A 26119-nucleotide genomic window follows, 5' to 3' on the forward strand; every position below is an offset into this window, starting at 1 on the left:
CAATGTGCTGTATTTGACCTCTAACGGCCTTGAGGGCATGAAGCTGGGTTACATGAGGGACTCTTTCCTGAATATACCTGTCTATCCTATGAGATCTGGCAGATGTGTGTTGAGGATCATCTCTGCTAAGGAGTTACACGTGGCAAGACTGAGGAGATGGGCCTTCTCTGCCATGGCACCCATCCTTGATATCCTTCTGGAAGTCTCTCAAAACAACATGGCTATGTCAACAGATTTGGGAATCTCAAAAAACTGTTGAACCAGTGAGGTTGCTGTATTCTTTATAATATTGAATCCTTTTTCCTTAATAATAATATTGAATTTTTAAAAAATTATAGAATGTTATTGTATCAGTGTCATGTTTTAGGAGATGGTCAACTATAATAAATATGATGAATGAATAATTCACACAGGAATGAAACCTTATAATTGCATGGAATGTATAAAAGAATTGCTATATTAAAGCCTCAGAGCAGCTACTTGCTGATGTTGTGTAGGAAAAGAAAATCCAAACCAGTAGAGTCAATTATAGTGAGAACTGGAAAATTGTATATACAAAAGCTCAGCACAGTAAAGGATGAAACAAACCAAACACTGGAAATCACTTATGAACTTTTTGTGTAAAAAAATAAAAATCAGTTTGTAATTTATTGTTTTGATGATTAGATTTTCTTTTTTCAATATCTGACCCAGTTTTCAAAGCAGCACAAACTTCAGCCTGATGATGGTGAATGTGATTTCACCGAAACGTTGCATAGACACTCAAAATATTACATGGGGTAAAACCCGAACTCAGAACAATCTACATATATATATATAGATGCCACCCCACTGCATCTATCCCTATTCCAATGATGTGCCAGCCTCCTAAACTCAACAGTTCATAGGTTCTGATTCAATACAGTACTCTTATATTTCAACATAAATAATTGCCCCACCCCCCTGCAAAACAGGTACACAGAAAAGTATATAGCAGAATACATTTTTATACTTTTATAACAATTTTATACTTTTAAGAACTTATACTTTCACTATCGGGAAATTTCTCCCTAGTTCCAGGTTGTTATTCTGAAAAGAAATATGGTCTACAGTATTACTATATCTTCTTTTCTATTATTTCTTAGATATATTTTACTATGAGTATCTCCTCTATAACCTTCATCGTGTATTTTACTAGGTGTATATAGATATACAGTACTACTGTATACCCACTAAAACTCTCATTGTGTATTGGACTAAATAAATAAATAAATAAATAAATAAAAGAAATACTGTACTCCACCAAGCCCGGAATTTGACGTCACAACGGAAGAGAACATGCGCAGAAGACGCTGGAAAGTAATGCCTGCTGTGCATAGGAGAAACGGCGCTTTCGCTTTTGCTGGGAGATGGGTAAACAAGGAAAGGAAATAACGATCGACTGCAGCGTCTTGCCTCTCTAGGAAGGAGGGCTCTATGATCCAGGTCCTGTGAGGCCAGAACGGGAAATTTTGGCGGGAACGGTTTGCTGAGGCGCAGAAATTCTGAAGGAACGGGGCCCTCATTCCCCTCTGAAATCGGGCAATGGGCGATTAGTGGCGGAGGCTCTGCCGTGACTGAAAGAAGCCTTTGGGCGACGCTGAAGCCGGAGACCAAATGGAAGCCCAGGGATCTCCGGAGGCGACAGCAGCAGCCCCCGCTACCCTTCAGGCGGGGAGCGACGGCAGGGAGTCCGGCGAGGAGAGCAGAAGCCCAAGCGGCCTTCCCGAGGAACCCCGCAGCTCCGAGGCTGAGCGCTGGCTCTTCCGCAGCTGCGGCTCCCGGGAGGCCGAGGGGCCCCGGGCGCTTTGCAGCCGCCTCCATGGGCTGTACCGGGGGTGGCTGCGACCCGAGCGGAGCAGCAAAGCCGAGATGCTGGACCAGGTGATGCTGGAGGAATTGCTGGCCCTGCTGCCCTCGGAGCTGGCGGGCTGGTTGAGGGAGTGCGGGGCGGAGAGCTGTGCCCAGGCAGTGGCCCTGGCCGAAGGCTGCCTGCTCGGCCCTGCAGCCGCCTCGGAGCCCGGAATGGGGTGGCAGGTGAGAAGATTTAACCGTGAGGGATGCATGGGACGCTGATACGTTTAGCAGCCTCTGTAAGAAATAAAACATTCAGAAGAAAGATGTCTGCATTTCTTTAATACTTTGAGAACTTACTGGTTCTTGAGGCAAATGCTTCATTTTCCTCTTGGAGAGAAATTCATGGAAGGAAAGAGAAATTAATCCTCAGGGCTGCAAAGAAGTTGAACTGTTTCAGGGAGGAGGCCAGATACTTTTTTTGCCCTGTCCTTTAATGCAGGAATGGAGGATTTATTCCATTTCAGCCATCATTCTTCAAACTATTCATTCTCAATTATGATATAGCAAATCTTATTTTAAAGTCTTGCTTGCTTCTCTTGTTTATAAATACTCACTGGAAACATATATCTAGAGAACATATGTTGGTATGTTTATATTTGGTTGGAAATATGCGGAGGAGACCTTCATCCTGAAGTGGATAGATAATGGCTAAAATGATGATGATCGTGATGGTATAATGTAATATTTTTTGGGAATGCTTGAGAAGCCAGACTGAACAAACATCATGTAAAGTGTTTCTCAGTCCCCACAAAGAGACTGTGTGCGTCTCTCTCACAGAACTATATTGGTGTTCATCCTAAGATCTGTCCCTGAATTGCCAGCTTGGTGGTCATTCCACTGCAAGAGGTGTAATGAAGCCCAAAGAAATGGAAGGGAAGATCAATTCCTTCTCATTCAAGAGACAAAGCTCTCTAAATCTAAAGGAAAAGATTCCTGAGGAAAAGATAGAACAGGCATAGGCGAAGAGAAAAGGCCACAGCTATCACAAGAAGGGGAGAAGATAAGCAAGTCCTAATTAGAATGAAAAGAGGAAATACAGTGATCCCTCGATTTTCGCGATCTCGTTCTTCGCAAAACGCTATATCGCGATTTTTCCCACCCGATGATGTCACTCTCTTCCTTCCTTTCTCATCTTTCTTTCTCTCTCTCTTTCTCTATCTTGCTTCTTCCTCTCTCACACTCTCTTCCTCCCTCTCTCATCTCTTTCTTTCCTTCTCTCTCTTTCTCTATCTCTCCCCCTCTTGCTGGCGGGCGAGCGGCAGGCGGGCGAGCGGGGGCATCAGCGAGGAAGACCCAGGGAAGGTTCCTTCAGCCGCCCAGCAGCTGATCTGCTCGGCAGCGCAGCGAGGAGCCGAATCGGGGTTTCCCCTTTGCGTGGGCGGCGGGGAAACCCCGATCTTCGTCTGCTCGCTGCTGCTGCGCTGCCGAGCAGATCAGCTGCTGGGCGGCCGCAGCAGCAGCGAGCAGACGAAGATTGGGGTTTCCCCGCCACCCACGCAAAGGGGAAACCCCGATTCAGCTCCTCGCTGCGCTGCCGAGCAGATCAGCTGCTGGGCGGCTGAAGGAACCTTCCCTGGGTCTTCCCCGCCGCCCACGCAAACTCCACCATCTGCGCATGCGCGGCCATGAAAAAAGGGTGCGCATGCACAGATGGTGTTTTTACTTCCGCAACCCTACATCGCGAAAAATCGATTATCACGAGGGGTCTTGGAACGGAACCCTCGCGATAATCGAGGGATCACTGTAAATGAAACACTTCACAAAAACAGCAGACATTTACTCAGAAAAAGCAGCTATCATCAAGTCAGAATATCTGAATTCTCTCACTTTGACTTGTGTTGGAGAATTCTAAAGGTAAGACAAGTGAAATAACATAAATACAGTTCTTTAAACGTGGATAATAAACGAGGTTTCTTTTTCAGATGCAGGAGCCATTCCTAAGAGAGATCTCAGCAGATTTCTGGGAAAGAGGAAATCGATGCACTCCTCAGGGGCTGCTTTTCAGAAGGATCCAACTTGGGGTACTACAGCAGGTAACTGGGTTTCTTTTGAGAGCTGCAGAATTCAACTTCCTCTGTTCATGAGCAGCTTCCACAGTATAGTCAAATGCTGAGTTTGTAGTTGAACACACTATCCTGCCCAGAATGAGCCTCGTTCATTGAACATTCAAGGTCATTTTAGAGATAGAAATAAAAACCTATTTTTGTTATTAGGCTATTAGGCAATATAATTTGCTTGCTTGATATTTTGTACTTCCCAGAAGAACGGGGAATCCAGTTAAAAAATTAATCCCATGAGTTGAAACTTTTGGAATAGCATAATAACTGCTACAGAAATATTGTGTCTTCTTAGAATGGATTTTCCATGAAAAGCAGCAACGCATTTAGACTTATATACTGCTTCACGGTACTTTACAGCCCTCTGAGTAGTTTACAGATTCACGTATTGCCTCAACTACAGTAGGTCCTCATTTTACTGAGCACAGAAGGCTGAGTCAACCTTGAGCTTGGTGTGATTCGACCTGCCAAATTGCAGTCATCTGGCAATCAGCAGAAGTAGCCTGCAGTGCTGCATTCTAACTTGAATGTTCTTCAAGTGCCCTGAGATTTCCAGGCTCATTTCTAACATTTTGAAAGGAAGGAGAATAAATTCCTAGTGGATGAGTCCTGTTTTGTAAAGAATGTAGAATTTGCTCACAAAGTCAAGTTAGTCAGTGGATTTGTTTCCACAAATCCTTGCTAAGTTACTTCAATGCACCAGGAGGCTCCCCAATGGCTATTGCCATTCAGAAATGTGAATGCAGGCATGCTTTGTGGACTTAAGAGCACCAGCTACCAATATTAAGGAGAAAGGGATTTGGGGGCTTTATAGTCACAATGACTTTTTTTCCTCCAAGAAAAGGTTCGTTTCGTTTTTGGACAGCTTTGTTGTGCAATAAGACAGAAAATGCACAAATCTTTCTGGGATTGTCTATTAAAGAATATTCTCATTCTAGGACTCTGGTCCCTTTGAGGAGGTCACTGTGGACTTCACAGAAGAGGAGTGGGCATTGCTGGATTCAGGCCAGAAAGACTTGTGCAAAGAAGTCTCACTGGAGGCTTTTAGGAATATGTCTGCCTTGGGTAAGGTTCCACTTTGCTCTGGATTCCATTAATTGGGGAAAGTTATTTCTGTCATAAATAAACAGGGAAGATCATGCACTCAAATTGCTCAAGGCGATCTTCTTTACTTAAGGCCTTGTTAGAAATGCTTACCATAGCTTTGGGAAATACCCCAGATTGTCCAGTCAACAATGTCTCAATGTGAAGAAACTGAAAAAAACCCCTTGGATATCATCAGAATTTCCTAGATAACAATTTGCACCTATCATCTCCAAGATGGCTGATATTATACAAATCTAATAAATAATAATAATAATTATACCTGCAATGCAAATGGGCGTACCTTTTAGAGCAGAAGACCCACCCCCCCTCAACAGCTAGTGTTTATTTTGACATAATTTTATTAAGGATTATTGCATTTTTCAAATTACAAGACACTCCAGAAAATAAGATGCACATTTATTTATTTGATTTTTTATTACATTAGCTGTAGAGGAGGAAATCAAGAAAAAAATCTGTCTCTGTCTCCCATCATCCATCCAGTATTCATCTGGCTAGCGTCCTTACAGCAAACGGCCTGGTCAGTTTCGGTATGTTATCGCAACGCCAGCACTGGATTCATCAGGGCTCTGCACCCATCACTGGTCACCTGATCTGCTGCCACCGCTGGGAAACACTGGACACTTATAAAGCGAATGCTGTGGTGAAGGGGAGGTGTGTGGGTTGGTTTGCCGGCGGGGGAATGCTGGTGCCTTCATTACTGAGCAGCTGATAAACTATTGGATTGGCCTCCTGGAATACTGCCCATCAGCTGTTCTAGGCAGTGGGGATTGCTGTCACCACTTGTTGCCTATCACCACTGCTGAATGGCGGCGATTGGCAGCAGTGATCCCCGTTGCCAAAACAGCTGATGGGCACTACTCCAGGAGGCCGATCCAACAGCCTATCTGGTGCTTGGCAACAAAGGCACCAACAAACCCCCTCTCCATCACCACAGCATTCGCTTTATAAGACACAGAGTCATTCCACACACTTTTGGGGGGGTGTTGGAAAGTGTGTCTTATAATTCAAAAGATACAATATCTTATGCAGATAAATTATCCAAAAGGACACCTACAGCTAAAGGTGTGGAGCCTTCGGTGCAAAGTCCCTCTTCTGCCCCCATGAAAATCATACCCTATCCCACCTACTCAGTTAAAAGCCCATAGGGTGATAGGGTTTGTTTTAAATCTCTAAGTGAAAGTGAAGATCCCCGCTGCCTGGAACTGCCCGAAAATGCAATGTGCGGAGGCCAAAAACTTTTGAACGGTGTTCGGCGGGTGGATGGAGCTACATTCAGTGTACTCAAAATTTTCACCCTCTTTGGGGGGTTAAAAAGTGCATTTTGCACTCTGAAAAATATGGTATTTGTTTCTGCTATCCTTTTTCTTTCTCTTCAAATTCTTATATTTATTTATTTATTTATTTTATTCGATTTTTATGCCGCCCTTCTCCTTAGACTCAAGGCGGCTTACAACATGTTAGCAATAACACTTTTTAACAGAGCTAGGCTATTGCCCCCACAATCCGGGTCCTCATTTTACCCACCTCGGAAGGATGGAAGGCTGAGTCAACCTATATTTCAACTCCACTTCTAATTTTCCACAAATGACTCCAAAAATCTATTATATTTCAATTTAAAATGGTATTTTTCTTCTCAACCATTCTTCAATAACAAATGTGTTTCTACTTTTCCTTATCATATTTCAAATCCACTTGTAATTTCCCTGAAATGATTTCAAAAATTTCTTACACTTCAATTTAAAATGGTATCGTCCAACTGCATTTGTAATTCCAGTGGACCCTTGTCAGTAATCTCGAGAGAGTTTTGTTGGTTTTGGTTAGTAATCTCCGTTTTCAGTAAAAATATTAAAAGGATCAAAAACATCAAATAATTAAAGTCAAATTTTCCTTTAAAGTAACCATCTTGTGGTCTGATAATAATAATAATTATTATTATTATTATATTATTATTATTATTATTATTATTATTATTATTATTATTATTATTATTATTATTGTTATTTATTAGATCCCTCTCCACAGACTCCGCAGATAATAAGATTGGCTTTAAAATTCATACATAAACATGTCAGATTTTTCCCATACAGGATGCTCTTTGTAATTTTCACAAATTTTAAATCCATTTCAAAAAGCATTTAAAAGCTTTCAAAAAACTCTAAAATAATCTATTGCCTATACATTGCAATAGATTACAAAAAATAATTTAGACTGCTGCAAAGCTATGATATTCTTCTAAAATAGATTGAAGATAATGTCATCCAGCAATTGATACGACTGCATTTCTGGTTCAACGCATGATGGGACCCAGAACCTTTAGCTGATCACAAGCAGCTGCAGAAATGAAAAGTGTTGCTATTTGCTTACAAAAATCAGATGTATAAAGTATATATGGACAATAAGTTCTTCTAGAGAAAAAAAACAGCTATCCAAACCTGACATCCACAAACCAAATCCCCTACAGAAAAATGGGGGTGATGGTTCTCTCCCCCTCTCTAACAGTTCTAAATTTCAACAAGGATTTTTATTTTTTTCTTCCAAGCAGATGATGGAATGGAAAATGAGAATGACAAGCATGAAAGGTTAATGCCACTGCAAACAACAAGCTACGAAGTAGAAATGATGTTTGACCATCAAGCAAATTCAAAAAGACAAGAGAGAAGCCACTCAGAAGGTAGAGGACAGGAATCCTCACCTCATCATTCCTTTTCTGTTACTTTACCTGAGAAACTTCAGATGAAATACAAGCCATATGTTATTGTAAAGTTGGAGAAGGATTCCAGATTGAACGGAGAGACTAAAATATATGGAAAATGTGGAAAGAGCTTCAAAAGTGAGGCTACTCTTACTGAATATGAAAGGAGCCAAATAGCAGAAAAATCATACGGTTGCAAGGAATGTGGAAAGGGCTTTGATTTAATAGGAAAGCTTAACTTTCATAAAAAGATTCACATAGATGAGAAACTATATAAATGTAAAAAGCGTGGCAAGAACTTCAGTTTTAGGAGAACTCTTCATTTATATCAGAGGATCCGCAGAAGTAAGAAAAAACATAGCTGCAGGGAGTGCGGAAAGCGATTCTTTGAGAATACAATTCTTACCATCCATCAAAGGAGTCACACAGGAGAAAGACCATATAAATGTCTGGAGTGTGGAAAGAGCTTTATTTCAAATGGAAATCTTAGTTTTCATAAAAGAATCCACACAGGGGAGAGGCCATTTAAGTGCATGGAGTGCGGAAAGCAGTTCATTCGAAAAGGATCTCTTACTGATCATGAAAGGGTTCACACAGGAGAGAAACCATATAAATGCACAGAGTGCGGAAAGAACTTTAGTTTCAAGCGTAATCTTAAGCGCCACGAGAGGATCCATAGAGGGGAGAAACAACATAGCTGCGTGGAGTGTGGAAAACATTTCGCTGAGAAAAAATATCTTTCTGATCATGAAAGGGTTCACACAGGAGTGAAGCCATATAAATGCAGAGAGTGTGGAAAGAGCTACCGTTTCAAGTGCAATCTTAATCGGCATGAGATGACCCATAGAAGGGAGAAACCACATAGCTGCAGCGAGTGTGGAAAGAGATTCTTTCTGAAGACAGCTCTTACCATCCATCAAAGGAGTCACACAGGGGAGAAACCATATAAATGTCTGGAGTGTGGAAAGAGCTTTATTTCAAATGGAAATCTTAGTTTTCATAAAAGAATCCACACAGGGGAGAGACCATTTAAGTGCATGGAGTGCGGAAAGCAGTTTATTCGGAAAGGAGCTCTTACTGATCATGAAAAGGTTCACACAGGAGTGAAACCATATAAATGCACAGAGTGCGGAAATAGCTTTCGTTTCAAGCGTAATCTTAAGCGCCACGAGAGGATCCATAGAGGGGAGAAACAACATAGCTGCGTGGAGTGTGGAAAACATTTCACTGAGAAAAAATATCTTTCTGATCATGAAAGGGTTCACACAGGAGTGAAGCCATATAAATGCAGAGAGTGTGGAAAGAGCTACCGTTTCAAGTGCAATCTTAATCGCCATGAGATGACCCATAGAAGGGAGAAACAACATAGTTGCATGGAATGTGGAAAAGGATTCTATGAAAGGACAGACCTTACTATCCACCAAAGGATCCACACGAGGAAAAAACTGCATAGTTGTGAAGAATGTGGAAAGGCCTTTGTTTTAATTGAAGAACTTAATTTTCATAAAAGGAGTCACAGAGATGAGAAAGTAAATCATGGCACAGAGAGTGAAAGGAGATTCAATTTCAGGAATAGCTTTAATAACCTTGAGAGGATTCATGGAAGGGAGAAAAAACATAGCTGCGGGGAGTGTGGGAAGAGATTCTTTGAAAACAGAGACCTTACTCTCCATCAAAGGAGTCACACAGGGGAGAGACCGTATAAATGTCTGGAGTGTGGGAAGAGCTTTTTTTCAAAAGGAAATCTTAATTCTCACAAAAGAATCCACACAGGGGAGAGACCACATAAGTGCATGGATTGTGGGAAGAGCTTTATTTCAAAAGGAAATCTTAATTCTCATAAAAAAATCCACACAGGAGAGAGACCATTTAAGTGCATGGAGTGTGGAAAGCAGTTCGTTCGGAAAACACATCTTTATGATCATGAAAGGGTTCACACAGGAGTGAAACCATATAAATGCAGGGAGTGTGGAAATACCTTCCGTTTCAGGAGTAATCTTAATAGTCATGAGAGGATCCACAGAGGGAAGGAACAACATAACTGAATGGTGTGTGGTAAAGGATATGAGAGGAGAGACATTGGTATACATCAAAGGCAGGGGTGGGCTACTGCCCGGACGGGGGTGGGGGCGGAACTCAGTGGAGTAGCAAAAATGTAGCTCCACCCCAGAGCATCCAATTTGCACTGAAAGATATTGAAAGAAAATGCAGGCCGTCCTGCATAAGCTATGCCCATAGTGTGGTAGTAAAAATTTGGTAGCCCTTTACTGATCAAAGGATGTGCACAGGAGAGCTCCTATAAATGCTCTGTGTGCACATGATTCCATTTCAAAAGTTCTCTCTTAGTTCCCATGAGAGGATGCACAGATTCTGCAGGGAATCATCACCTCGAGGCTCGACTACTGTAATGCTCTCTACATGGGGCTACCTTTGAAAAGTGTTCGGAAACTTCAGATCGTGCAGAATGCAGCTGCAAGAGCAATCATGGGCTTTCCCAAATATGCCCATGTTACACCAACACTCCGCAGTCTGCATTGGTTGCCAATCAGTTTCCGGTCACAATTCAAAGTGTTGGTTATGACCTATAAAGCCCTTCATGGCACCGGACCAGATTACCTCAGGGACCGCCTTCTGTTGCACGAATCCCAGCGACCAGTTAGGTCCCACAGAGTGGGTCTTCTCCGGGTCCCGTCAACTAAACAATGTCGCTTGGCGGGGCCCAGGAGAAGAGCCTTCTCTGTGGCAGCCCCGGCCCTCTGGAACCAACTCCCCCCAGAGATTAGAATTGCCCCCACCCTCCTTGCCTTTCGTAAGCTGCTTAAAACCCACCTCTGCCGCCAGGCATGGGGGAATTGAGATACGCTTTCCCCCTAGGCCTTTACAATTTTATGCATGGTATGTCTGTATGTATGATTGGTTTTTATAATAATGGGTTTTTAACTGTTTTTAGTATTGGATTATTGTTATATGCTGTTTTATTACTGTTGTTAGCTGCCCCGAGTCTGCTGAGAGGGGCGGCATACAAATCCAATAAATAAATAAAATAATAAATAAAAGGTATTGTGATGAGAGACCTAACAACATCCATTAAAGAACCCATAGAGCAAAAAGACTATAAATGGAGTATGGAAAGGGCTTAAATACAAACTTTCATGTGGCTCAACATAAGAGATCCACACAGAGAATAAACTGGAATATGGAAAAAGTTTTACTTGGCTGTCAACTTTGAAACTGATTGGGCGTGTAGCAGCCATTTTCTCCATTTCTCAGCTTGACACACACATTGGGGAAAGTAAGGAGCTTTGGAATGTCAGACCAGATATCAACCACTTACTATCTTGTCGAAACCAAGGTTATCCTAACAGGTGGTGTCCAGAGACTGGAAGAGGTTTCCAAGGAGATGCCAGAACACTTAACTGGACAATCTGACTTGTGATGAGGGAGGGAGCTATCTAATCTTTAATTACTGAAAGTGTGGGAAATAGCCAGAGCTGGTTTGTTTTTCAACTGTGCCAAAATAATGTAATCAATAAACCAGTTCTGTTGTGCCCCCAGCAGGAAATCTTACCTCACTAATTGGTTGTTGAGTAATGACAACCTGTTTTAAAAGGAGTTGTAGGAGGGTTTTATAGACACTCCTTATTTTTAGCCTGTATGGATTGGGTTGTTTTATGTGTCTTATTGCTACAACAAAGTAAAAACCTTTCTACCTCTGAGCTTGTCCAATATATAACAAGCTCTTTAGACAAATTAAGTTTTTAAAAGAATCCATACAATTAATCTTTTGCTTACAAGTGTTTATTTAGTGAATGTGTAATGTTACAGTGAAAAAAATTAAATAAAAATTAAAAACATGACTTGTACCAGTTCTCATACTTATAACCTTGTGAAGTTGGATTTATGGATTCAGTTGGGCTTGTTGCTCACGTATCTGCCTCCCAGCTACGTGTCAACAGCCCTGCCTGTGCTGCTCGAGGAGGTGGCCGGGTTGGCGGTGGAGTACCCCAGACTTATTGTCCTGGGGGACTTCAATCTACCGTCAGGGGAGGGCGTTTGCACAGGTTCGCCTGGTGCACCAGTTGCGGCCCTATTTGGACAGGGAGTCATTGCTCAGTCGTTCATGCCCTCATCACCTTGAAGTTCGACTACTGCAACGCTCTCTACATGGGGCTACCTTTGAAAAGTGTTCAGAAACTTCAGATCGTGCAGAATGCGGCCGCAAGAACTATTGTGGGTTTACCTAGGTTCGCCCACGTCTCTCCTGCACTGGCTGCCGATCAGTTTCTGGTCACAATTCAAAGTGTTGGTAATGACCTATAAAGCCCTACATGGCATCGGACCAGAATATCTCCGGGATTGTCTTCTGTTGCACAAATCCCAGCGGCCGATAAGGTCCCACAGAGTTGGCCTTCTCTGGGTCCCGTCGACTAAACAATGTCGTCTGGCAGGCCCCAGGGGAAGAGCATTCTCTGTGGTGGCCTCGGCCCTCTGGAATCAAATCACCCCAGAGATCAGAACTCCCCCCACCCTCCTTGCCTTTCGTAAATAGCTCAAGACCCAATTGAGACATCTCCCCCGGGCTTATATAGTTTATGTATGGTATACTTGTGTTGTATGGTTTTTTAAATGACGGGTTTTTAGATACTTTCTTTTAATATTAGATTTGTTACATTGTATACTCTTATTGTGAGCCGCCCAGAGTCTGCGGAGAGGGGTGACATACAAATCTAATTATTATTATTATTATTATTATTATTATTATTATTATTATTATTAACTTGCAGCATTATTATTATTATTATTATTATTATTATTTATTAGATTTGTATGCCACCCCTCTCCGTAGACTCGTATGTCTATTGACTGGACTCTTTAGGGAAAAAAAATAGCAAAATACAGAAACTCTTCTCACAAGGGCGAGCAATTAACAACTACTCGCAGCCATAAGAGTTTCTGTACTTTGTAAATTTTCCCCCTAAAGAGACCAGCTGACAGACACACAGAACTGTTAAACTCCAGTAAGATGCCCATCTCAGAAAAGAAAGAAGATAGGAAAAGGCATGGATATTTTTCATGTGCAATCCCCCATCTTGGGAGTTGGTGAGTAATTCAGAATTTTAGGAGCATCTCATAGCTGCTTTCACAAGATATTTGCCTTGGGGGGGGGGGAGGTTGCTTTCTACTGCAGAAGAAAGACAAGAAAAAGGGAGGGAGGAAGGAAGAAAGAGAAAGGTAGGAAGGAAGGCAGAAAGAAAGAAAAAGATGGTAGGAAGACGAAGAAAGAAAAAAGATAATAGGAAGACAGAAAGAAGAAAGAAAAAATAGATGGAAGACAGACAGAAAGGAGAGAAGAAAGAACAAAAGACTTATGACCACAGTTGAGCCTAACATTTTGGTTGCTAAGCAAGAGCTGCAACAACACGAGATTTTTGTGTGCTCCCTACTGTTTCCCCATGTGGCTCTATTTTCTTTATTTTTCTCAAAATTTAGCTAAGAAAGAAGAGAAATCAAGAACCAAACCAAATAAAAGGACACACTCAGTTCTAGGGGGGGAAAGATACCTTCAGTTCACCAGAGGGTACAACAGAATTGAGATGACAGAGAGGACAAAGTTGCCTGAAAGAACCTCCAAAGTGTTTATTTGATTACTCAGTTCATAAATAATCTGCCTGGATTCTGTCCTGAGACACTCATTTCCAAAGTTCCATCGAGGTTTCCTCCCCCACTTTAACCCCCATGTCCTAGGACAGTGTTTCCCAACCTTGGCCACTTGAAGATATCTGGACTTCAACTCCCAGAATTCCCCAGCCAACATTCGCTGGCTGGGGAATTCTGGGAGTTGAAGTCCAGATATCTTCAAGTGGCCAAGGTTGGGAAACACTGTCCTACGAGAACATTCACATTTCCAAGAGATTCTTGAAAAAGAGAGATCCCCAGGACACGGAAATAGGATTTTCATCCCAAGGTCGCTTTGTTTATTTCAGCACACACACACTGCGCCTTCGTACCCATCATCCTCGACCTCCTCGCCTTTTTCACCACCGCGCCCCTTCTCAGCCTCTACGGGCGAACAATCCGCCAGCGGAGGCGTTTGGACAGTTTTCGACGTCACAAAGAAATGGCGCATGCGCAGAAGACTAGAAAGCAGTCTGCGGTACAGATGGCAACGGCCTCCGTTTGCGCCGGGGGGCGGAGAAAAGCACTCTCGTGCAGCGGAGGAAATAACGGTCGCCTGTAGACTTCCCACTCTAGAAAAGAGATTTAGGAGGCCAGGACGGCGCGTGAAAATTTTGGCGGGAATGATTCTCAGTTGGTCTGCTGAGGCGCAAAAACCCTGAGGGAGTGAAGCCTTCCCTTATCACCCCCGTTCCCCCCTCCGAGAAAGTGGGTGAGGGAGAGTCTGCCGTGACTGAAGGCTGCCTCGGAGAGTTTCCCCTCACCTTGTTGGGCCTTCGCTGAAGCCGGAGACCGAATGGAGGCCCGGGGGTCTCTCCTTCAGGCGGGGAGCGTCGGCCCGAGCGGCCTCCCCGAGGGGCCCCGGGCGCTTTGCAGCCGCCTGTACCGGCTATGCCGGGAGTGGCTGCGGCCCGAGCGGAGCAGCAAAGCCGAGATGATGGACCTGGTGGTGCTGGAGCAGCTGCTGGCCCAGCTGCCCCCGGAGGTGTCGGGCTGGCTGAGGGAGTGCGGGGCGGAGAGCTGCGGCCAGGCGGTGGCCCTGGCCGAAGGCTTCCTCCTCGGCCCCGGAGCCGCCCCGGATCCCGGAAAGGGGCAGCAGGTGAGGGACTTTCAACCTGGGCGTCCCTTGGGGATCGGGATTATAAAACATCTAGCCGTGTCTGTATCAACTCACAGAATAAAAACGACATCCGTGCAGGATTTTCTGAAACCTCTATGTAATACTTTTAAGAAATCTGTTTTTTCCTTGATGCGAATGCTTATTTTTCCTTTTAGAGTTAATTCCATAGAATGAAAGAGACATCCAACCCCTTCTCTACCCTGCCCTTCTTTCCTTTAATGCATGAATGAACTGAACCATTTGTTCCATATCAGCTGACATTCTTTGGACTATTTATTCTCCTTTATGATATAACAGATCTTAATTCCAATTCCTGCATTCCTTCATTTCTTTACAAACAGTATCTGGCAACATCCATCTTGAGAACATAAGTTGATATGGTGTAATGGTCTGTGGGAATGATGTTAGGGGAATTCTTGAAAAGTTATATTGAATCAACAAAGTTTCTCAGTCCCCACAAAGAGACTGGGTGTGTATCTTCTGCGCAAAAACATATCGATGTTCATTCCAAGGTCTGTCCCTGAATTATGTTGCAGAGTTTCCCCATTCAAGAGCTAAAAATTAAATATAAAGATAAAGACTCCTGGTGGAAGAGATAGAACGAGCATAGGTACATCCACAAAGGTGGAAAGGCCAAAGCTATCAAGAGAAGGAGATAAGTAAAGAAACAACTGATCAGGATGATAAGAGGAATGAAAGATAGGCAGTGAAACATTTCATTAAAATGGCAGGCATTCACTAAAAATAGCTTTCAAATCGAAATCCCTGAATTTCTCACTGATTTGGGTTGGGGAGTAGCAAAGGTAAGGCAAGCAGACTAACACAATTACAGTCCTATGAGCGTGGATCATAAACCAGGCTTCTCTTTCAGATGCAGGAGCTGTTCACAGACGATATCTCAGCAGAGCTACAGGAAAGAGAGAATCAATGCAGTCCATCTCAAGAGTTACTTTTCAGGAAGTCCCAACTTGTGCCATTTCAGCAGGTAAATAGGTGTCTTCTGAGAGGAGCAGAATTCAAGCTCCCTTCCTGATGTTTTCTGCAGTAAAGGCAAATGCTGAATCTGTGTAGTAGAACAGTGTCTCCCCAACCCCACCCCACCTTATTCATCAATTCTCAAGATCATTTTGGAAATGAGACAACTCGGAGCCTGAGAGGCTTGAGTTAGACAATGTCTGTTGAATATTTTGTAATACTTCACAGAAGAGAGGAGAAACCAGTTTAAAAAACCCAATGAATTAAATTAATTGTAAAAGCAGAATATGGTAATTGCTTCAGAAATATTTATTTATTTATTGGATTTATTTATTTATTTATTCAATTTTTATGCCGCCCTTGTCCTTAGACTCAGGACGGCTTACAACATTTTAGCAATAGCACTTTTTAACATAGCCAGCATATTGCCCCCACAATCCGGGTCCTCATTTTACCCACCTTGGAAGGATGGAAGGCTGAGTCAACCTTGAGCCGGTGATGAGATTTGAACCACTGACCTACAGATCTACAGTCAGCTTCAGTGGCCTGCAGTACAGCACTCTACCTGCTGCGCCACCCTGGCTCTAGATTTGTATTTGTATGCCACCCCTCTCCGAGGACTCCGAGCGGCTCATAGCATATACCAAAAAAAACATAACAATACAATTTATCCAATTAATATACTAAAAAGATTCTTAAAAATTCTAACTTAAAACATTCATTTGCATTCATTCAATAAATCACACTAAGGACTTTCATTGGTCGGGGGAGAGATCTAATGTAAACTCTTTCGGAAGGCAAGGAGGGTGGGGGCGGTGCGAATCTCTGGGGGGAGCTGATTCCAGAGGGCCAGGGCCCCCACAGAGAAGGCTCTTCCCCTAGGCCCCACCAGCCGACTTTGTTTGGTCGAGAGGACACTAAGGAGGCCAACTCTGTGGGACCTCACCGGACGCTGGGATTCATACTGCAGAAGGCAGTCTCATTGATAATCTGGTCCCATGCCATGTAGGGCTTTATAGGTCATAGCCAACACTTTGAATTGTGTCCGGAAACCAATCGGCAGCCAATGCAGTCCATGGATTGATGACAAAATATGGACATACCTTGGAAGGCCCATAACCACTCATGCGGCTGCATTTTGGACAATTTGAAGTTTCCAAACACTCTTCAAATATAGCCCCATGTAGAGAGCATTGCAGTAGTCGAACCTCGAGGTGATAAGGGCATGAGTGACCGTAAGCAAAGACTCCCTGTCCAAATAGGGCCGCAACTGATGCACCAGTCGAACTTGGGCAAACGCCCCCCCCTCGCCAGAGCCAAAAGATGGTGTTCTAAAGTCAGCTGTGGATCAAGGAGGATGCCCAAATTGCGGACCCTCTCTGAGGGGGCCAATAATTCCCCCCCCCACGGTAATGGACGGACAGATGGACATGTCCTTGGGAGGCAGTACCCACAGCCACTCCGTCTTGTTTGGATTGAGCTTGACCTGTTGGCATAAACACAGGGGGAAGAGGACCGATCTCTGAGGAACTCACAAGGTAGGGACCTAGGAGTCAACTTCTGACCTCTGCTAACACCAAATGCGATCGACCAGAGAGGTAGAACCACTGTAAAACGGTGCCCCTCAACCCCTCCCGCCGGCACAGAAGGATACCATGGTCGATGGTATCGAAAGCCACTGAGAGGTCAAGAAGCACCAGGACAAAAGATAAACCCCTGTCCCGGGCCTGCCAGAGATCATCACTGTGACCAAAGCAATTTCCATGCTGTAGCCAGGTCTGAATCCTGACTGCCGAGGGCTTAGATAATCGGCTTCTTCCAAGGACCGCTGGAGCTGGAGTGACATCACCTTCTCAACAACCTTCCCCATAAAGGACGATAGTTATTAAATATGGCTGGGTCCAGGGAAGACTTCTTGAGTGGGTGCGCAAGTGCCTCCTTGTAGGGAGCCGGGAAGGACCCCTCCCTCAGAGAAGCGTTGGTAATCTCCTGGACACAGCTCTGTGTCACCTCCCTGCTGGCCGAGACCAGCCAGGAATGACACGGGTCCAACAAGCAGGTGGCAGAACTCGCAGCTCCAATGGCCTTGTCCACTTCATCAGGTGTCACTAGGTCAAACTCGCTCCAAACAGGTGGACTGAGACGGGCCCCTGTCACCTCAACTGACTCATCAGCCGACTCTGCATTCCAATTGGAGTCAAGTCCAGTCCGGATCTGAGCGATTTTATCTGCGAAAAACTTGTTAAATACCTTAGCACTATCCTGCAAGGATTCCTCAACTCCCCCTTGATTAAGGAGGGAGCAAGTCACCCTAAACAGGGCGGCCAGGCGGGATTCCGCAGACGCAATCAGGTCGACATTGTATGCACGTCTTGTCGACCTGATTGCCACTTTGTAAATTTTAATTTGAGTTTTTACAAGTTAAAAGAGGAATTGTGTCTTAAGGACATATTTCCCATGAAAAATCCCTTAGATCAATTCTAAATGGCTGCATCAGTAAGACTGTTATTCAAGATTTCCAGGCCCTTTTTAAATAGGTTATGGGACAAATTCCTAGTCTCGTGCCCTGTTTTGTAAAGAAAGTACAATTTCCAAGTCAGGTGAGTCTCTGGATTCTATTCCTCAAATCCCACTTGTTGAATAATTCCAACCCAAAGGGTGCTCTTGCTATTCAGCAATTTAGATGCAGTCATGTTTTGTGTACTTAAGAACACCAGCTATTACGGCAAGGAAGACTGGCGGCTTCACAGTCATAAGGCCATGCCCATTTGGTTTCTTGTAAAGCTCTGTTTTGTATAATAAGAGGGAAAATATCTTTTCTGGGACTGCCTTTTATACAACATTCTCATTCTAGTGCTATGATCCCTTTGAGGAGGTCACTGTGGACTTCACAGAAGAGGAGTGGGCGCTGCTGGATTCTGGTCAGAGAGCCTTGTGCGCAGAAGTCACATTGGAGGCTTTTAGAAATATTATTACCCTGGGTAAGTCCTCACTTTGCTCTGAATTCCATTCATTAGAGAAAGAAGATTTTTTTCCCCCAGGAGGGTGCGTGTAAACAAAGAAGATACTTGCAGCTAAATTGCTTAAGGTGATATATCTTTTGTTAGAAAAGCTTACTATAATTTTGGGTAACAGCTCAAATTGTCCAGTCAACAGCAAAATCTTAATGTGGTTGCCAGCTGAAAAATTCTTTGGATATCATCAGACCTCCAAGTTGAATTCATAGCTGATGCTATACCCAAAATGCAGATGGAGTATGTTTATCTGAGGAGAAAATCCCTCCTTAAGAGCTGGGTTTTTTCATATAATTTTATTAAGAATTACAGTCATACCTCGTCTTACGAACCTAATTGGTTCCAGGGGGAGGTTCGTAAGACGAAAGGTTCGTAAGACGAAACATTGTTTCCCATAGGAAACAATGTAAAGTCAATTAATCCGTGCAACCAACCCCCCCCCCCCCCGCAAAAAAACGGCGTTCAGCGACTGCTGGGAAGCCGCGCGGCTATTTTAAAAGGTGACAGCCGGCCTGGGGGGCTTCCCAGCGACCTCCCGAACCCGGAAGTTCGGTAAAAGTTCGGGGTTCGGGAGGTTGCTGGGAAGCCCCCCAGCCCGGCGGTCACCTTTTAAAACAGCCGCGCGGCTTCCCAGCAGTCGCCGAACGCGGAAGTTCGGGTTTGGCGTTCGGCTTCGGGAAGCTGCTGGGAAGCCGCGCGGCTGTTTTAAAAGGTGACAGCCGGCCTGGGGGGCTTCCCAGCAACCTCCCGAACCCCGAACTTTTGCCGAACTTCCGGGTTCGGGAGGTTGCTGGGAAGCCCCCCAGACCGGCTGTGACCTTTTAAAACAGCCGCGCGGCTTCCCAGCTGTCTCCCGAAGCCGAACGCCAAACGCGAACTTCCGCGTTCGGCGTTCGGAGACAGCTGGGAAGCCGCGCGGCTATTTTAAAAGGTCACAGCCAGGCTGGGGGGCTTCCCAGCAACCTCCCGAACCGAACCCGGGGTTCAGAAAAATTTTGCCTCTTCTTACGAACTTTTTTCGAGTTACGAACCGGCGTTCGGGAGGCTGCTGGGAAGCCCCGCCGCCCGGCTGTCACCTTTTAAAACAGCCGCGCGGCTTCCCAGCTGTCTCTCGAACGCCGGTTCATAACTTGAAAAAAGTTCGTAAGAAGAGGCAAAATTTTTCTGAACCCTGGGTTCGTATTACGAGTTGTTCGTAAGATGAGGGGTTCGTATCTTGAGGTACCACTGTATCTTAAATAGATAAAACACATAAATCAATATAATGCAAAATAAATAAGAAGGAAACAAAATATTTAGAAAATGTAGAAACACCTCCATACCTAAGTTTGCATGTATATGAAATAAATTTATCTCCAACAAGTACATTAACAACTTACCTATTAAAATACAGTACAACCAAAATATCTTTTCATTCCATATGTGAGCAATATTCTATGAACTTATTTTGAAATCTTCAGCTCTCCTTTATAGTTCAGCAAAGATACAGTAAAAATTAACAAAAATACTTATATAAATATTTAATAATATATTCTCCATTTCCACTTAGTCTCCTTTTGCTCATTCCTCTTTTAACAAGTATACTTTGCAAAAAATGGATTAAAACATATCAAATGCTATTTCCTATATAACTTCTTCCTCCCAACTATCATTAAATCCCATAATTTTTTTCTATATTTTTTTCTCCAAATTCTTATCATCTTTCAAGTCCAGTTGCAAATTCCCTGAATTTATAAAGGTATCATTCATTTGCATATATAATTCCTGTGAAATCTTGTCAGTTGCCTCCAGAGAGATTTGTTAGTTACTAACTTCTGGTTTAGGATTAAAAAGTTCAAACATCCATACATTAAACATTTGCTTTAAAGTAGCTGTCCTGTACTCTGGTAATCAACTTTTAGATTTTGCTTTACAATTGATAGTTAAATAAGACAGATTTTCTGGTACAAGATGTTCTTTCTAAATAACATAGACTTTAAATATTTTTCAAAATATTTTAAAGCCTTCGAAAAACAACTCTAAAGTAATCTCTTGCCTATAAATTGTGATAGATTACAAAAAATAAAGATTTTAAAAAGCTGGGAAATCATGATATCCTTCCTATGAACTGAAGGGAATGTCACCCAACAACTGAAAAAGTGGCATTTACAGTTCTGGGCCTCACAATCAGGAGGTTGTGAGTTCAATCCTAGGTAGAGGCAGATGTAGGGTCTCCTGCTTGGGCAGTGGGTTGGACTAGATGACCTGCAAGGCCCCTTCCAACTCTGTTAATCTGAACCCACAATCTTTAGCTGATAACAGGCATCTGCAGAACTGACAGGTTTTCCTGTCAGCTTACAAAAATTGGCAATATAAAGTACAAATGGGCATTCTCCAGTTCTCCCTTTTAGAAAAAAATTTGGCAGTCCAAGCCTGACATCCACCTGCCAGTTTTGACAAAATCCTCTACAGAAAAATGGGGGTGTTGGTTTTCCTCACCTCGTGAGAAGTTATCTTGCCTTCTCCTCACAGTTCTAAATTCCCATATTGAAAGCATGCAGCCCTCCTTCAGTGGGTCGACCTCTGGGAAGGCACAGAGTGCCGTGATTTCCACATCAGAATGAAATGACAGAGAAAGTTTTCTCGATGAGACGACCTCTGTTAAATCAAGATCGCTCCTTTTTATTGTGTTTCACTTTTCCTGACATGTGGTACAGAATAACCAATTCGCGAACGCCACATACATTAAGCCATCCCCCTTACTACCATTCATTCCTACACCCTATAAGGCTTCCCTTGTGGCTTCCCTATAGGTAATTAACGGAAGCTCCATTCTTTTGCCTTTTCCTGGATTGTATGTTTGCAAAGGAATGAGAGTAAGGCATATCTTTCCTTATATGGAAGTTAGCTATAGGTTTTCTTCATGTTGTATACCAAGTTAATTGTTTTCCCCGTGGTCATGGATTCTGCAGGATGCTTACTCAGCCTGGACTTTGCTGCCTTTCCATAGAGGAAGAATTAAGGTTTTATACAGCACCCATTAGGCTTAAAACATCACCCTCCAGTAATATTCCATTCCCAAAGTTCAGTGCTTATAAACCTATGATTACAACACCATATAAATTTATGTTTGCTTCTTTCCAAGCAGGTGATGCAATGGAGAAGAAGCAGGAGTGGTTAATGTTGCTGCCAACAGCAAATGATAAAGGAGAAGTGACATCTGAGCATCAAAGAAATTCAAAAAGACAAGAGAGAAGCCCCTCAGAAGATGGAGTGGAAAAGTCCTCCACATCTTATCATTTCTTTTCTCTTACTTTACCTAAGAATCTTTATAGCAAACACAAACCACAAAGTATTGTAAACTTGGGGGAGGGTTCCAGTTTTAGTAGAGAGGCTAAAATATGCACAAAATGTGGAAAGAGCTTTAGTAGTAATGCTAGTCTTAATGGCCATCAAAGGATCCACGTAGCTGAGAAACCATATAGTTGTGAGGAATGTGGAAAGGGCTTTGCTTTAATAGGAAAACTTAATTATCATAGAAGGGTGCACACAGGAGAGAAACCATATAAATGCACGGAGTGTGGAGAGAGCTTCTGCAGCAATGCTAGCCTTAGTGGCCATCAAAAGATCCACATCACTGAGAAATCATATAGCTGTGTGGAATGTGGAAAGGACTTTGCTTTAATAGGAAAACTTAATGCTCATGAAAGGATTCACACAGGAGAGAAACCATATAAATGCACAGAATGTGGAAAGAGCTTCCATTTCCAGCCTAGTCTTATCCGTCACGAGAGGATCCACAGAAGGGAGAAAAAACATAGGTGCAACAGGTGTGGAAAGAGATTCTTTGAGAAAAGAGCCCTTGTCGTCCACCAAAGGACCCACACAGGGGAGAGACCATATAAATGCCTGGAGTGTGGAAAGAGCTTTTTTGACAACAAAGATCTTACTCGTCATCAAAGGATTCACACAGGGGAGAGACCATATCGATGTCTGGTGTGTGGAAAGAGCTTCAGGCAGATAGGACATCTCAATTCTCACAAAAGAGTCCACACAGGGGAGAGGCCATACAAATGTATGCAGTGTGCAAAGAGCTTCCGTTCCAAAAGTTCTCTTAGTCGTCATGAGAAGATCCACACGGGGGAGAAAAAATATAGTTGCAGTGTGTGCTCAAGGAGATTCTTTGAGAACAGAACCCTTGCTATGCATCAAAGGATCCACACAGGGGAGAGACCCTATAAATGCCTGGAGTGTGGAAAGAGCTTTATTGAGAAAGGAAAACTTAATTCTCATACAAGAGTCCACAGAGGGGAGCAACCGTATAACTGCATGGAGTATGGAAAGCAGAAAGAAAATCTCACTCATGAAAGAATCCACACAGGAGAGAAACCCTATACGTGCACAGAATGTGGAAAGAGCTTCTTTAGCAAGACTGGGCTTAATGGCCATCGAAGGATCCACATAGCTGAAAAACCATATAGTTGTATGGAATGTGGAAAAGACTTTGCTTTAATAGGAAAGCTTAATGCTCATGAAAGAATTCACACAGGGGAGAAACCATATAAATGCACAACGTGTGGAAAGAGCTTTCATTTTAGGGATAGTCTTTATCGTCATGACAGGATCCATGGAGGAGGGAAAAAACTTAGTTGCCAGGAATGTGGAAAGAGATTCTTTGAGAAGGCAGCCCTTACTATCCATCAAAGGATTCACACGGGGGAGAGACCATATCAATGCCCAGAGTGTGGAAAGAGCTTTTTTGACAACAAAGTTCTTACTCGTCACCAAAGAATCCATACAGGGGAGAGACCATATCAATGCCCAGAGTGTGGAAAGAGCTTTACTCAGAAAGGACATCTTAATTCCCATAAAATAACTCACACAGGGGAGAGACCCTATACATGCACAGAATGTGGAAAGAACTTCAGTTTCAAAAGTTCTCTTAATCGCCACGAGAGGATCCACACTGGAGAAAAAGCATACCTGAAAGGAGTATGGAAAGAGATTGAGAACAGAGCCACCACTATCCATCAAACCCAGCTGCTGTGGCCTAGAGGTGGAGTTCTTGACTCACAATCAGGAAGTTGTGAGTTCAATCTTAGGTAGAGACAGATATAGGATCTCCTCCTTGGACAGGGGGTTGGATTAGATAAACTGCAAGTTTCCTTCCCAATTCTGTTAATCTGTTAAAGGATCCAGATGGCATAAACTATTAATTTCTGGATGGTGGAAATAGGTTTAGACAGAAAGGCCAACTTATTTATCATAAAAGAGTCAATATTCTGGAGAGATCAAATACAGCTAGTCCTCAATTTACAACTGTTCATTTAATGACTGTTCAAAGTTATGGTGAAAAAAGGGGGAAAGTAAGAACAATTTTCACATTTATGACCATTGCAAAACCCCCATGATCATGTGATCAAAATTCAGATGCATGGCAGCTAGTTCATATTTGACCATTTCTGGATCCCAATATAATTTGTTCACCTTTTGTAATCTTCTGACAAGCAAAGTCAATGGGGATGCCAGATTCAATGAATATCTAGCTGTTTGTTAGTTTGTTTGTTTGTTTGATTGATTTTTATGCCGCTCTTCTCCTTAGACTCAGGGCGGCATACAACATGTTAGCAATAGCACTTTTTAACAGAGCCAGCCTATTGCCCCCATAATCCGGGTCCTCATTTTACCCGCCTCGGAAGGATGGAATGCTGAGTCAACCTTGAGCTGGTGATGAGATTTGAACCGCTGACCTACAGATCTACAGTCAGCTTCAGTGGCCTGCAGTACAGCACTCTACCTGCTGCGCCACCCTGGCTCTTTTACTAACTGCAGTAATTCACTTAACAGTGGCAAGAAATGTCATAAAATAGGACAAAACTCACTTAAGAAATGTCTCTAACAGAAATGTTTGAGTCCATTGTCGTAAGTCAAGTATCTGCATTTATGTGGCATGCAGGGTCATGATTTCCATTTGGAAATTTACAACCAGCACAGTCAATATGGGAAGGCAGTTTCGCTTAACCATACGTATGGTGGTTCAGTTAACACCGCTACATATGTTCGTTAAGTGAAACTACCTTCCCACATTGACTATGCTGGTTGTATATTTCCCACCATACTTAAGAACCATAGTGATTTGATGAACAGGTGTTGTATAAAAGGTTGCAAACAGAATCGCAAGTGACTTGACTGCCTTACTTAGCAATGTAAGTGTTGGGCTCAATTATGAGTGTAACTTGAGAACTACTGTACTGTTCTTCACTTGGAAATATGTGTGGACTATACAGGAGGCATGCTAGGCAATTGAACCATTTCCATACAACTTGCCTCCATAGAATTCTGATGATCGGGTGTCAGGCCAAGGTGCCAGACAAAAGTTGTCTCCAGAGCAGGCCTGCCATTAGTTCATATCCTGCTGATGAAAGTCCAGGTATGCTGGGCAGGCCATGTTACAAGGATGCCAGACCATTGCATCCCCAAACAGCTCCTCTATGATGAACTGTGCCAAGAAAAGTGATTGCAAGGAGACAAAGGAAGTGATACAAAGACACATTGAAAGCCGCCTTCAAGCCCCTGGATATCGACACCATTTCCTGGGAAACCCTGGCACAAGATTGATCAACATGGTGCATGGTGATCCACAAAGGCTGCCAGACATCTGAGAACAATGGAACAATCATGGCACAAGAGAAGCGAGTACTCCGCAAAGCCAGAGAGCAAATGCTGCAACAATGGTGTCCACACACCTGCCTGATGTGGCAGAATATTTTGTGCCCACTTAGGCCTTACCAACCACCTGTGGATATGTTATGGACAGACCACAACCTGTTCGATGTCATAGTCCTCTTCTGAAGGCAAACAGCCCTCCCCCAGTGGGTCGACCTCTAGGGAGGCACAGGGTGCCATAATTGCCACATCAGAATGAAGCAACGAAGAGAATTTTCTCTCAATGAGACGACCTCGGTTGTATCAAGATCGCTCCTTTTATTGTATTTCACTTTTCCTGACGTGGTACAGAATAACCAATTCGCGAACGCCACATACATTAAGCCATCCCCCAACTACCATTCACTCATGCACTGTATAAGGCAATCTTCTCATGACTTCCCTATAGATAATTAACGGGAGCTCCATTCTTTGCCTTTTCCTGGATTGTGTGTTTACTGGTGATTAGCAAAGGAATGAGAGTAAGGCATATATTTCCTTATATGGAAGTTAGCTATACGTTTTCTTCATGCTGTATATCAAGTTAATTATTTTCCACGTGGTCATGGATTCTGCAGCTTGCTTACTCAGCCTGGACTCTTGCTTCCTTTCATATAGAAAGAATAAGGTTTTATTCAGCACCCAATTAGGCTAAAACATCACCCTCCAGCAATATTCCATTCCTAAATTTCAGTGCCTAAAAATCTATGATTACAACACTCTTCAAAAACAACGAACGAACATAATCAAAAAACTTGATTTCATTAACTGATTTTGTCAATGGGTAGTGGTGTTTGTACCCCATGAGCAAATTATGTTCCCCCTAAAATCTGAAGTCTTTATACCTTAGTGTTTAGCCACTTAAAAATGAGTGTTTCTAGCTACTCTAAAATGTGATTTTGAACCATAATAAGGAATG

General features: G+C 43.1%; 2 protein-coding genes across 2 annotated transcripts in view; both read left to right on the forward strand.

Annotated features, from left to right (window-relative positions):
- The first annotated feature begins 1340 nt into the window (after window positions 1-1340).
- Window positions 1341-9851, forward strand: LOC139159698 (zinc finger protein 420-like). Its single transcript, XM_070737029.1, has 4 exons — window positions 1341-2055; window positions 3798-3908; window positions 4871-4997; window positions 7579-9851. Exons 1-4 carry the CDS (start codon window positions 1636-1638, stop codon window positions 9774-9776), a joined length of 2856 nt encoding a protein of 951 aa, XP_070593130.1. The 5' UTR covers window positions 1341-1635; the 3' UTR covers window positions 9777-9851.
- Window positions 9852-13791: 3940 nt separating this feature from the next.
- LOC139159137 (zinc finger protein 850-like) overlaps window positions 13792-26119 on the forward strand; it is a 29858-nt gene continuing 17530 nt past the window's right edge. Inside the window, exons 1-4 of the mRNA XM_070736493.1 lie at window positions 13792-14506; window positions 15399-15512; window positions 18357-18483; window positions 21644-23597. Of these exons, the coding sequence (XP_070592594.1) occupies window positions 14204-14506; window positions 15399-15512; window positions 18357-18483; window positions 21644-23597 (2498 nt within the window). The 5' untranslated portion in view covers window positions 13792-14203. The remainder of the gene's footprint in view (window positions 14507-15398; window positions 15513-18356; window positions 18484-21643; window positions 23598-26119) is intronic.

Source organism: Erythrolamprus reginae, chromosome 2 (assembly GCF_031021105.1).
Source record: "Erythrolamprus reginae isolate rEryReg1 chromosome 2, rEryReg1.hap1, whole genome shotgun sequence".
Classification (NCBI taxonomy): domain Eukaryota; kingdom Metazoa; phylum Chordata; class Lepidosauria; order Squamata; family Dipsadidae; genus Erythrolamprus; species Erythrolamprus reginae.

What these genes read in the sequence shown, in the direction of transcription:
- LOC139159698 (XM_070737029.1), top strand. Translation starts at nt 1,636, where the DNA reads ATGGAAGCCCAGGGATCTCCGGAGGCGACAGCAGCAGCCCCCGCTACC. An exon ending in AGCCCGGAATGGGGTGGCAG is followed by an intron (nt 2,056 to 3,797) that starts GTGAGAAGATTT and finishes TTTCTTTTTCAG; the next exon opens with ATGCAGGAGCCATTCCTAAG. An exon ending in AACTTGGGGTACTACAGCAG is followed by an intron (nt 3,909 to 4,870) that starts GTAACTGGGTTT and finishes TTCTCATTCTAG; the next exon opens with GACTCTGGTCCCTTTGAGGA.